At 44.5% G+C, this 12,387-nt stretch overlaps 1 protein-coding gene across 1 annotated transcript in view; it reads right to left on the bottom strand.

Moving 5' to 3' along the window:
- Window positions 1-12,387, bottom strand: part of LOC137618753 (cytochrome c oxidase assembly protein COX18, mitochondrial) — a 45,135-nt gene that overhangs the window by 3,862 nt on the left and 28,886 nt on the right. Inside the window, exons 5-6 of the mRNA XM_068348934.1 lie at window positions 8,804-8,928; window positions 8,150-8,257 (exon numbers count right to left, since the gene is read on the bottom strand). Coding sequence (XP_068205035.1) covers window positions 8,150-8,257; window positions 8,804-8,928 — 233 coding nt within the window. The remainder of the gene's footprint in view (window positions 1-8,149; window positions 8,258-8,803; window positions 8,929-12,387) is intronic.

The raw sequence follows: 12,387 nt of genomic DNA, 5'->3' as shown, positions 1-12,387 counted from the left end.
GGAACTCCACCCTCGAGAGTTCTTCTCTCTTTGTTCCAAAGGAGATAGAGAGGGCTGCTGAGCGATGGAGGAAATCGTCCAACGATTCTCTCCTCCATAGGGCCATGACATTTCGGTCCTATGGTAGACCTTCCCAATCTTCTCTGTCTCAGCAAGCACCCTCCTCTACTCACCAGTCAATTTCCAGATCCTCTGGACCTTCCAAGGTGTCTAAGCGGCCTTTTCAGTCCAAGGGACAGAAAGGGTCCAAGTCCTCCACAGGGAAGAAGGGAGGAAAGGGAGGTGGCCGAGGTGGTCCCTCCCAGTAGGAATGGCATTCCTCATCACCCACCACTTGTGGGAGGATGCCTACAGCGCCACTGGCAGAGGGGGCAGATCCCTGGATGGTCGATGTGATCACCCTGGGGTATCGCGTCCCGTTCATTCAATCTCTCCTTCTGACTCAGGATCCAGTGCATCTAGGCTTCATGTGAAGGACGACCGAAGTTCAGACCATGCTGCAGAAGGGTGCTCTCCCAGAGGTGGTAGACAGGTCTCCAGGCTTTTACAGTCTAATTTTTCTGATGAAAAAGGAGGCTGGAGACCAGTCATCGATATCTCCCCTCTGACCAAGTTTGTTCAACAGACTCGGTTCAGAATGGAGACAGCAGACATGGTCCTCCAAGCGGTACGTGCACACTGGATCTGAAGGACGCATACTTCCAGATCCCAATACAGTACGTCTTCAAGGAAGTATCTGAAGATTCACTCACGAGGGAAAGGCATACCAGTTCAAGGTTCTATGTTGCGATCACGCGACAGCTCCTCAGGTATTTATCTGAATGTTCGCCCTAGTGTCATCTTGGGCTCACAGGAACAGCATCTGTCTTCTCAGATATCTGGACGCCTGGTTGGTCCTAGCAGACTCGGAGACGACCCTTCTTCGCCACCGGGACATGCTTCTCGAGTTTTGTCAGGATCTGCGGGGTCCTGACAAATCACGAGAAGTCATCACTGCAGCCCGCACAGAGACTGGTATACCTTGGAATGATCATAGACACCATCCTGAAGAAAGTCTTCCCATCAGATGAAAGAGTACACAGGTTGAAGGACGTGGCTGCACCTTTCCTCAGGAAAGAAGTTCTTCCAGCCTCTCGGTTGAGTCTGTTAGGCCACCTAACCTCTCTCATCCGTGTTGTTCCAAATGGCCTCCTCAGGATAAGATCTCTGCAGTGGCAACTGAAGTCCATGTGGATCTAACACCCGAGTTCCCATAACTCAGGATCAGGTGACGGATTTTAATTGGTAAATGGTAGATGTAAATCTTCGGCGAGGCCAGAATCTTCTCGTTCTCCCTCCGGATTTGATGCTCTTTTCAGATGCGTCCAAAGAAGGGTGGGGGACTCACCTGCTGCACCATACGATCTCCGGCCTTTGGTCAGTCAGAAAGGTACCAGCACATAATTCTTCTAGAAATGAGAGCAGCCTACCTGGCTCTTCATCAGTTCCAACAGTTGCTGGCAGATCACTCTGTGGTGTTGATGAGTAACACCACAGTAGTGGCTTACATAATCAAACAGGGCGGTACCTTTTCGCAGCCTATATGCCATCTTGCAGTAAAGATCCTCAGATGGTCAGAAGAACATTCGGTGGCTGTATCAGCTAGATTTACTCCCGGAAAGAGGAATGTTCTAGCGGACAATCTGAGCAGAGCGACTCAGATAGTAGGCTCTGAATGGTGTTTGAATCGTCAGATAGCCAACAAAGTCCTGACTGTGGGATTCCCCAACTGTAGACCTGTTTGCAACATCTCTGAACATCAAGCTTCCGCTGTACAGTTCTCCAGTCCTGGACCCTCAGGCTCTATGGCAAGATGCATTTCAACAACAGTGAGACAACATCGGCATGTGCGCCTTTCCCCCCGTTTTGTCTGATGGGAAGACTGCTCAACAAGACAAGAGCATCCAAAGATCTAATGATGACCTCAGTAGCTCCTCTATGGCATCACGCAGAGTGGTTTCCAGACTTCCTGCAACTTCTAGTAGATCTACCGAGAGAACTCCCTCCACGACCAGATCTACTTAGACAGCCACACGCGAACACCTTCCACAAGACCATGCAGCTGCTTCGACTTCACGCGTGGAGACTATCCAGCGTCTCCTCTCTCAAAAGGGCTTTTCACGACAAGTTGCGGAACGAATGTCCGGACACTTGCGTAGGTCCTCAGCCTTGGTCTACCAGGCAAAATTTAGTCTTCTGTGGTTGGTGTTGTGGAAGGAATATCTCTCCACTCGATGCCACTATTCCAGTAATAGCAGAGTTTCTTACATACCTTCAGGAGGAAAAGATCCTTTCAATACTGGCGGTGAAAGGCTATCGCTCAGCCTTAAGCCTTGCCTTTAAGCTGAAAGGAGGCGGGATTTCCTCCTCGTTGGAGCTTTCTTTACTCATATGGAGTTGTGAGATCACTTGCCCCAAGTCAGAGATAAGGGCTCCTCCTTGGAACGTGGTTCGCATCTTTGGGATCCTTGAAAGGACCTATGAACCATTACGCCACGCAACTGACCGAAATCTCACTTTGAAGACAGCGTTACTGCTCGCTTTAGCCTCGGCAAAGAGAGAGTCAGTGAACTTCCTGGCCCCCTCGTATGACATCGCCCATTCAAGGGGATGGGGGGAAGTGACGGTCAGCTTCGTCCCTGAGTTTATTGCTAAGATTCAAAATCCGGGGGTACTGGATTACGAGTCTTCGTTCTGTAACCAACAACCCAGATCACTAGTTACTATGCCCAGTGAGGAGTTTGAGATACTATCTTTAAACGCTCCAGCAACACGGCCCAGACGAACATTTCTGTTTGTTAGCTCAGGGAGAGTAAGAGGAGGATCACCAAGAACACAGTTTCCTCCTGGATTTGCCAAGAGATCGTAAGAGCCTCGGCTCCTCATCCTTCCCCAGGCTCGTTAACCTAGAGCCCATGACGTCAGGGGAATCGGTACTTCCCTGGCGTTTAAACGTAACTTCTCCGTGTTGCAGGTTCTCCAAAGGCATGTGGAAAAGACAAACCACTTTCACAGCCTGTTACCTCAAGACGTGACCCACAGGAGACTCGATACGTTTACTATCGGTCCTGTGGTGGCTGCTCAACAGGTGGTTTAAGATACCTCAAGCTCCTTGATAGATAAGTAGCAGTTGGTTGAGTGCACTGGTTACCCGGGTTAAGACTGGGATGCATGAAAGGAATATCCAACTTTCCTTTCTTCATCTTCCCCTCTCTTGGGGTACAGCACCATGTGTATCTATACAAGCTGGCTTCAACCTCTGCAGATAATTATCACTTCTCTTATGTAGCCTATTATAAATTATAAATTGTTATACTGTCTACGTCCCCATTGCTTTCTGCGAGGGAGCAATGGGATACGTCTTGTTGTTTTCCTATATAAACTCACAGACGTTCATACATGCATCCACACCTCTATTTTACTACAGTGCACAGCGAGGTGTCAAAGTTTTCCCTAGACTAGTCATATACTGTACAGTGAACCCTCGTTTATCGCGGTAGATAGGTTCCAGACGCGGGCGCGATAGGTGAAAATCCGCGAAGTAGTGACAGCATATTTACCTATTTATTTAACATGTATATTCGGACTTTTAAAACCTTCCCTTGTACGTAGTACTGTTAACAAACCACCCTTTACACCCTGTAATGTACAGAACACTTAATGCATGTACTACAGCACCCTAAACTAAAACAGGCACAAATATTAAAGGCGATTTTATATCATGTGTTTCCTAAACACCTAAAAAGCACGATAAAAAATGGCAACCAATGTTTTGTTTACGTTCATCTCTGATCATAATGAAGAAACAAACTCATTTAGTGTACACATATATGTACGTATGGTTAGTTTTTGCATCGATTATATTGATTATACAGTACTGTATGTTGATTTTTTTATTACCAATGTTTTAGTTTACGTATTTTTCTTAGGACTTCCAAATGAAATCTTTTTCTTTATGACGCCGCCTGAAACGACGGCGTGTACGCTCAGTAAACAACCACGCTCAGAACAAACAAGGCATTTAACACGCATGATGATAGTGATAAATAATGATACAGTACATACAGTATTTACAGTACAAAGCATTTACAAAATATGTTACCTTACAAATATAAATTATACAGTACTTGTACGTAGCAAAGCAGGAAAACAATTTGAGAGAGAGAGAGAGAGAGAGAGAGAGAGAGAGAGAGAGAGAGAGAGAGAGAGAGAGAGAGAGATTGTTTTACGTACGTAAATGTAAATTTTAAACAAAAAAAATATGATAGGTTACAACATGTAGACTTTTAAAACCTTCCCTTTAACTTAATGCATACAGTACGTACAGTACTAAACTATAAAACAGGTTAAAGTAAAAAATAAAGATTGTTACTGTACTCACCACGAAAGAAGTTCCAGAAAAACTTGAATGACGATGGCGATGAATTTGCTGCACAGTAGAAATGATGATGATGAAGCTGATGATGTGTTCTACTGTGCAGTCAATGATAGTATTTTACGTCTCTTCAGACGGAGGTGTCTTTTCCTGGGACACCTCTTCAACTTCTTCAATTTCTTCCGAAGGCGTACTAGCAGGAGGAACTGGCTCTTTTTTGCGAGGCTGAAAAAACATTGTGATCGGAAGTTGTTGCCGCTGCTTCTTTTTTCGATCCAAGAGCATCCTGTAGGGAGTCGTGATGTCATCGACCTTGTTGCAGAATTGCATCGAGCGAACCATATCCTCGTCCCACTCTTGCAACATTTCTTTCGCCTCCTTCATATGGTTGCAGAACTTGGCGAGCCGTTCTAATGTTAAGCCCGTTTCTTCTACATTTTCTTGGGTCTCTTCCTGGGTACCCTCACTCTCTTCCTCACTTGCCGATTTCGTCAGGTCTTCGAGGTCTGCGTCAGTTAGGGGCTGGGAATGGCAGTCCAACAACTCGTCGACGTCTTCAGTCGTCATGTCGCCAAACCCGTCACCCCCAATTATGGCAGCCAACTGCACAGATTTCCGTATTGCAGAGTGTTGGATTTCCGACGGAGTAAATCCCTTGTCGTCGTAAACAATATCGGGCCACAGCTTCTTCCAGCTCGCATTTACGGTTGCAGGTTTCATCTCTTGAAGTGCCTTTTGAATATTCTGCAGGCACGTGGCTATGGTGTACTGCCGCCAGTACGCCTTCAAGTTGAAGTCTTCATCCTCGTCATCTTGGGCAGCATCCACACACGCAACGAGGTCCGCCAAGGTATTCTTCGTGTAGAGGGCCTTGAACGCCCTGATAACCCCCTGGTCCATTGGTTGAATTAATGACGTGGTGTTGGGTGGCAGGAACTCAACCTGAACGCCCTCACGCGACAGGTCAGTTGCGTGTCCACCAGCGTTATCCATAAGGAGAAGGATCTTGAATGGCAAGCCCTTCTCTAAGAGATATTCATGGACTTGCGGGATGAAACACTGGTGGAACCAGTTGGAGGTCAGCATCTTCGTAATCCATGCCTTTTGATTATGCATCCAGTACACGGGAAGGAGATTCTTATTTTTGTTTTTCAAAGCGCGAGGATTTTTCGACTTATAAATAAGCCCCGGCTTTAACAAAAATCCAGCAGCATTGCCACACATCACGAGGGTAACGCGATCCTTGAATGCCTTAAAGCCAGAGGCTTTGGCTTCCTCTTTGAACAGGAAAGTTCGCGACGGCATTCTCTTCCAAAACAAGCCGGTTTCATCCATATTAAACACTTGTTCCGGCTTGTATCCACCTTCAGCGATAATGTTCTTGAAAGTCTGGTTCACGTAAGTTTCAGCAGCGGCAGTGTCAGCGGAAGCAGACTCCCCATGCAGGGAAACCCTTTTCAGGGCGAAGCGTTTCTGAAACTTCGCGAACCATCCTTTGCTGGAGGAAAAACGTTGTTTCTGACGCTGGGAATCAGTGGAGGTCCCTGGTTGAGGATCATCTACATCATCATCTTCTTCAGCATGGTCGCCATCGTCGTCATGAGGTTCCTTTGCCGCAAAATTCTCATACAAGCTCAAAGCCTTTGTTCGGATGGTGTTCGTATCCAACGCTATGTTCTTCTTCCGACAGTCGGCAATCCACACAGCTAAAGCACCTTCCATGCGTACGATCGTTTTATTACGCGTTGTAACGACTCGCTTCGCTGATCTGCTAAAGGTGATTGCAGCAGTCTTTCTAATGTTCGCCTCGTCCTTCCTGATGTAGCGAACGGTGGATTCGTTGATGCCAAAATGGCGGCCGGCGGCCGCGTAACTTCTACCATCTTTTAACATGTCGAGAAGCGTAACCTTCTCAGCTATCGTCATCATTCTTCGGTGGCGTTTAGGCTCACTACCAGCCTTACTAGAAGCAAAACGCTTGGGAGCCATTGTAACAGAAAGTTCAACAAAAAGTTCAACTTAAAACAGTCGCACACAGCACAGATTCAACTTCACAAACTTAAGAACGTCTACTCAGCAATACGCGGAAAGAGAAAGTGAACGATGCAGTCCCGCGAGAACTTTGATGCTGCGGGTAGAAGATGCGGGCAAAACACCAATCACAGGCTAGATAACAAAACTTGAGTTTTGATTCGTCATCTATCAGCGCTTGAACCAATCACAACCCGTCTTATACAGTACTATGGTGCGTTGGTTACTCATAGAAGATGTCCCGCGCACACTGAACGTACGTAGATTAAGTACAATACCGTAATAATAATAAATAATGATAATAATACTGTACAGTAATAATAATAATAATAATGATTAATAATAATAACAATAATAATTTTATTAACAACAACAACAATAATAATAATAATAACAATAATAATAAAAATTTACGTACGTACGCTATTTTACGCCTCTCTCTCTCTCTCTCTCTCTCTCTCTCTCTCTCTCTCTCTCTCTCTCTCTCTCTCTCTCTCGTACGCTTACAGTACTTATTCGAAATGTGATTTTTGCAACAAAGAATATTATTGGATGCAGTACTGTACTACGTACGTATACATACAAAAGATTCATGGAAAAGAAGCACATCCATTACAGTACACACCATTCTAATATGGTATGACTGCATCTGATTTGCGTTTCATGTTCGATTTAATTTTACTACGTACTGAATTATCGTATGATCACATTCTCTTTTCGTGTTTTATTTCTTTCTGTGCTGAATTATATATCATATGTAATGCAATGAACAATCAGTAAGAGCAGATATTACTATAATTACAGTATTAATGGAATTACAGGTAACAAAATATCGTATTTGGTTATCTTCAGATTTCGCGGTATTTTCGAATTTTCCGGAAAATCCGCGATATGTATATATATATGGGTTATGGGAAAACCCCGCGAAGTGGTGAATCCGCGATTGTCGAACCGCGAAGTAGCGAGGGTTCACTGTACTACTAGGTAAAACCGGGTCAATGTCCATGCCAGATCTAGGACTTCCACCCACCTAGGAGTGAGTCATCCACGTATATAATGGAAGGTTTGTTAGTATGGGAACAAATGACAAATTTGGAGATAATTTGTATTTTTCCATAACTAATACAAACCTGAAGTTATTTGTATAAATTGGCCCACCATCACATGTCCCTCAGAAGTCATGCCTGCAATAAAAGGTGATGGCTTTCACTGCTGTGAGAGTACAGTATATATAAAGGCGTCATAAACTGAATTAATCAACAATGGTCCCTACACACGACAGACAATAATCAGTGTATCGTCTGAGATCTGATCTGGGTTATATACTTTGTCGGCCTTTTATCCAAAGATGCCAGAGAGATTTTGTTCTTATAACTGTTTGTTGGTTTCTTCATGCTGTCATGGACTCTCAAAAGAGAGGTTACCAGGTGATAGCTACCAAATATTGAAAACAATTAGATAAAAATGAACCGTAACCAGAGAGAAGGATCCAATGTTATACTGTCTGGAGAGTCAAAGGACCCCATAACTCTCTAGCGGTAGTATCTCGACGAGTGGCTGGTGCCCTGGCCAACCTGATGGAACATGGCCATTAAAGGCAATGGTTTGTACATTATAAACGACACAAATTATTTAGGAATTCTCTTAATTGACTAAAATTTACAAGCCTAGCATATGGGCCACGAAAACAAGGCAGTGTCTTACCGCAGGCATGTTTGAAGCTATGGGAATCATTACAATGCTGATGACGCGAAAAGTGTTGGTTAAAATACTCTGGAGTCTTGACTGCGATACTCGGCTAAGTGCATTGACCTGTAAACAGATATTGAATGTAAGTAGTTCAAAATCATTACCTTCACAAATTAAATTATAATCTTTGTTGATATTGTAAAATACATTGATGTTAAATGTATGGTATTTTAACAGCAAAAAGCAAGTAAAAATGCTAATTCTATGTTTATGTAGCTTTTGTTGGTAAATATTAAATTTTATAAAATTTTTTACATTTAAAAAAAAAATTTTGTTCTTTAAAAAAATTTTGAAATAAGAGGAAAATTCATTTTCATAAAATTAAGAGATTGTGGTAACACAGTATCCAATTTTTCCAGATATCATCGGATCATAAATGTACCTTTACCTTTAATATAAACAATTCTATGTTTGAAAGACTTCTATTTTAAATACAGTACTCAGTTCACAATGCAACACTATAATACAACTGCAATGATCATCAGAATATCAAACCTTCAGTAAATTATAATGTAAGAAACAATAAGCCAAAATACCTGAAGTTCGGTCTATTAAATCGGAATCAAAATGAAAAATTAAATCCAGATTTACCTATCCGCAAAATCTCACCTCTGTGATCAGGAGATTGGTAATCCCCATAGCGACAGGCAAGATTAAGGAGTGGTCTACCTCTGTTAGATTGGGTATCCACGAGACGCCTCCGGTACTCAGCTGCAGGAACAGTATTTGAGCGGCTGCGAGGAAAATAAATACATAGTTTAAAAAAAAAGAAGAAGCAATTGTTTCATTTGAAGGAAAGGTTAATTTTATTGGTCTGGTCTTGATACCAGATATATATGCCTCTTCATACTTTGCCTACCAAGATTCAAGAGAGAGGAAGAATACAGATAGAATTTTATGCCATATCTGCAAAATGTTATTTTCATTAGTAAAATAAATTTTTGAATACAGTATACTTACCCGATAATCATGTAGCTGTCAACTCCGTTGCCCGACAGAATTCTACGGGAGGGATACGCCAGCTATCACTATACTAGAAGGGGGTGTACTCACAAGCGCCACCTGTGGCCAGGTACTACAGTACTTGTTGTTGTCGCCACCTCACTTTTTCCTCGGTCCACTGGTTCTCTATGGGGAGGAAGGGTGGGTCAATTAAATCATGATTATCGGGTAAGTATATTCAAAAATTTATTTTACTAATGAAAATAACATTTTTCAATATTAAACTTACCCGATAATCATGTAGCTGATTCACACCCAGGGGGGTGGGTGAAAAACCAGTGTACAAGACTAAAGGATAGCTAAGTATCCCGTATTTCATATAATCAGTTATCCACAATAACAATGAAATAATAAGTACCTGGTAAGGAAGTCGACTTGAACCGTTACTCTGCCTTTAATAAGATCGTCTTCCTTACTGAGCGCAGCGTTCCTCTTGGAAGGCTGAATCAACTCAAAGGTGCTAAAGTATCAAGGGCTGCAACCCATACTAAAGGACCTCATCACAACCTTTAACCTCGGCGCTTCTCAAGAAAGAATTGACCACCCGCCAAATCAACAAGGATGTGGAAGGCTTCTTAGCCGACCGTACAACCCATAAAAAGTATTCAAGAGAAAGGTTAAAAGGTTATGGGATTATGGGAATGTAGTGGCTGAGCCCTCGCCTACTACTGCATTCGTTGCTACGAATGGTCCCAGGGTGTAGCAGTACTCGTAAAGAGACTGGACATCTTTGAGATAGAATGATGCGAACACTGACTTGCTTCTCCAATAGGTTGCATCCATAACACTCTGCAGAGAATGGCTCTGTTTGAAGGCCACAGAAGTAGCCACAGCTCCCACTTCATGTGTCCTTACCTTCAGCAAAGCAAGGTCTTCTTCCTTCAGATGAGAATGTGTTTCTCTAATCAAAGCCTGAATAGTAAGAAACTGAGTTCTTAGAACTTGGAAAAGAAGGTTTCTTGATAGCACACTATAAGGCTTCTGATAGTCCTCGTAAAGGTTAAGACCTTTTTAGAAAGTACCTAAGAGCTCTAACTGGGCAAAGTACTCTCTCCAGTTCATTCCCCACCAAGTTGGACAGGCTTGGGATCTCGAACGACTTAGACCAAGGACGTGAAGGAAGCTCGTTTAGCAAAAACCGAGCTGCAAGGAACATGTAGCCGTTTCAGATGTGAAAACAATGATCCTGCTGAAGGCGTGGATCTCACTTACTCTTTTAGCTGTTGTCAAGCACACGAGGAAAAGAGTTTTTAACGTGAGGTCCTAAAAAGAGGCTGATTGGAGAGGTTCAAATCTTGATGACATAAGGAACCTTAGGACCACGTCTAGATTCCAGCCTGGAGTGGACAACCGACGTTCCTTTGAGGTCTCAAAAGACCTAGGGAGGTCCTGTAGATCTTTGTTGGTGGAAAGATCCAAGCCTCTGTGGCGGAAAACCGCTGCCAACATACTTCTGTAACCCTTGATCGTAGGAGCTGAAAGGGATCTTACTTTCCTTAGATATAACAGGAAGTCAGCAATCTGGGTTACAGTGGTACTGGTTGAGGAAACTGCATTGGTCTTGTACCAGCTACGGAAGACTTCCCCTTGAGACTGATAGATTCCGAGAGTGGATGTTCTCCTTGCTTTGGCAATCGCTCTGGCTGCCTCCTTCGAAAAGTCCCTAGCTCTTGAGAGTCTTTCGAAAGTCTGAAGGCAGTCAGACGAAGAGCGTGGAGGATTGGGTGTACCTTCTTTACGTGAGGTAGACGTAGAAGGTTCACTCCTAGAGGAAGAGTCCTGGGAATGTTGACCAGCCATTGCAGTACCTCTAAGAACCATTCTCTCGCGGGCCAGAGCGGAGCCAACCAACGTCAGCCGTGTCCCTTGGGAGAGGAGAACTTCTGAAGTACCCTGTTGACAATCTTGAACGGCGGGAATGCATACAGGTCGAGATGGAACCAATCCAGCAGAAAAGCATCCACGTGAACTGCTGCTGGGTCTGGAATCGGAGAACAATACAACAGGAGTCTCTAGGTTATCGAGGTAGCGAACAGATCTATGGTTGGCTGACCCCACAGGGCCCAAAGTCTGCTGCAAACATTCTTGTGAAGGGTCCACTCTGTGGGGATGATCTGACCCTTGCGGCAGAGGTGATCTGCCATGACATTCATACCGCCCTGAATGAACCTCGTTACCAGCGTGAGCTTTCGATCTTTAGACCAGATGAGGAGGTCCCTTGCGATCTAGAACAACTTCCACGAAAGAGTCCCTCCCTGCTTGAAGAAGTAAGCCAGGGCTGTGGTGTTGTCAGAGTCCACCTCCACCACTTTGTTAAGCTGGAGGGACTTGAAGTTTATCAAAGCCAGAATAACCGCCAACAACTCCTTGCAATTGATGTGAAGTGTCCTTTGCTCCTGATTCCATGTTCCCGAGCATTCATATCCGTCCAAAGTCGCACCCCAGCCCGTGTCTGATGCGTCCGAGAGGAGACGGCGGTCGGGTTTCTGAACAGCCAAAGGTAGACTTCCTTGAGAAGAAAGCTGTTCTTACACCACGCGAGAGAAGACCTTCTCTCTTCGGAAACAGGAACTGAGACCGTCTCTAGCGTCATGTCCTTTATCCAGTGAGCAGCTAGATGATACTGAAGGGGGGGGAGGTGGAGTCTCCCTAACACGATGAACAGGGCCAGCGATGAAAGTGTCCCTGTTAGACTCATCCACTACCTGACTGAGCATCGGTTCCTTCTCAGCATGCTCTGGATGCATTCTAGGGCTTGGAAGATCCTTGGGGCCGACGGAAAAGCCCGAAAAGCTCGACTCTGAAGATCCATACCCAGGGAGACAATGGTCTGGGATGGGACGAGCTGAGACTCCTCAAAATTGACCAGGAGGCCCAGTTCCTTGGTCAGATCCATAGTCCATTTGAGAATCTCCAGACAGCGACGACTTGTGGGAGCTCTTAAAAGCCAGTCGTCTGACGGAGCCGGACACAAGATCATGGTACTGCTGCACAGTCTGTGAACTGTCAACCATGGGGAAGCGAGGAAGTACAGTGACAACCCGAAGCTGTCTAGACCGTCTGGGTCGTACAGACAACTCCTTATCGGGTTGCTAAGGTTGCCGTACTGCGTCACAACAAGTCACTCCTGCTGGTTGTTGAACGTCTTCCCAGTGACACACTGACTCCGTAAACAAAAAATCCTCTAACAA

This window comes from Palaemon carinicauda, chromosome 25 (genome assembly GCF_036898095.1).
Source record: "Palaemon carinicauda isolate YSFRI2023 chromosome 25, ASM3689809v2, whole genome shotgun sequence".
NCBI lineage: Eukaryota > Metazoa > Arthropoda > Malacostraca > Decapoda > Palaemonidae > Palaemon > Palaemon carinicauda.
This window is presented reverse-complemented; position numbering and strand designations above follow the sequence as displayed.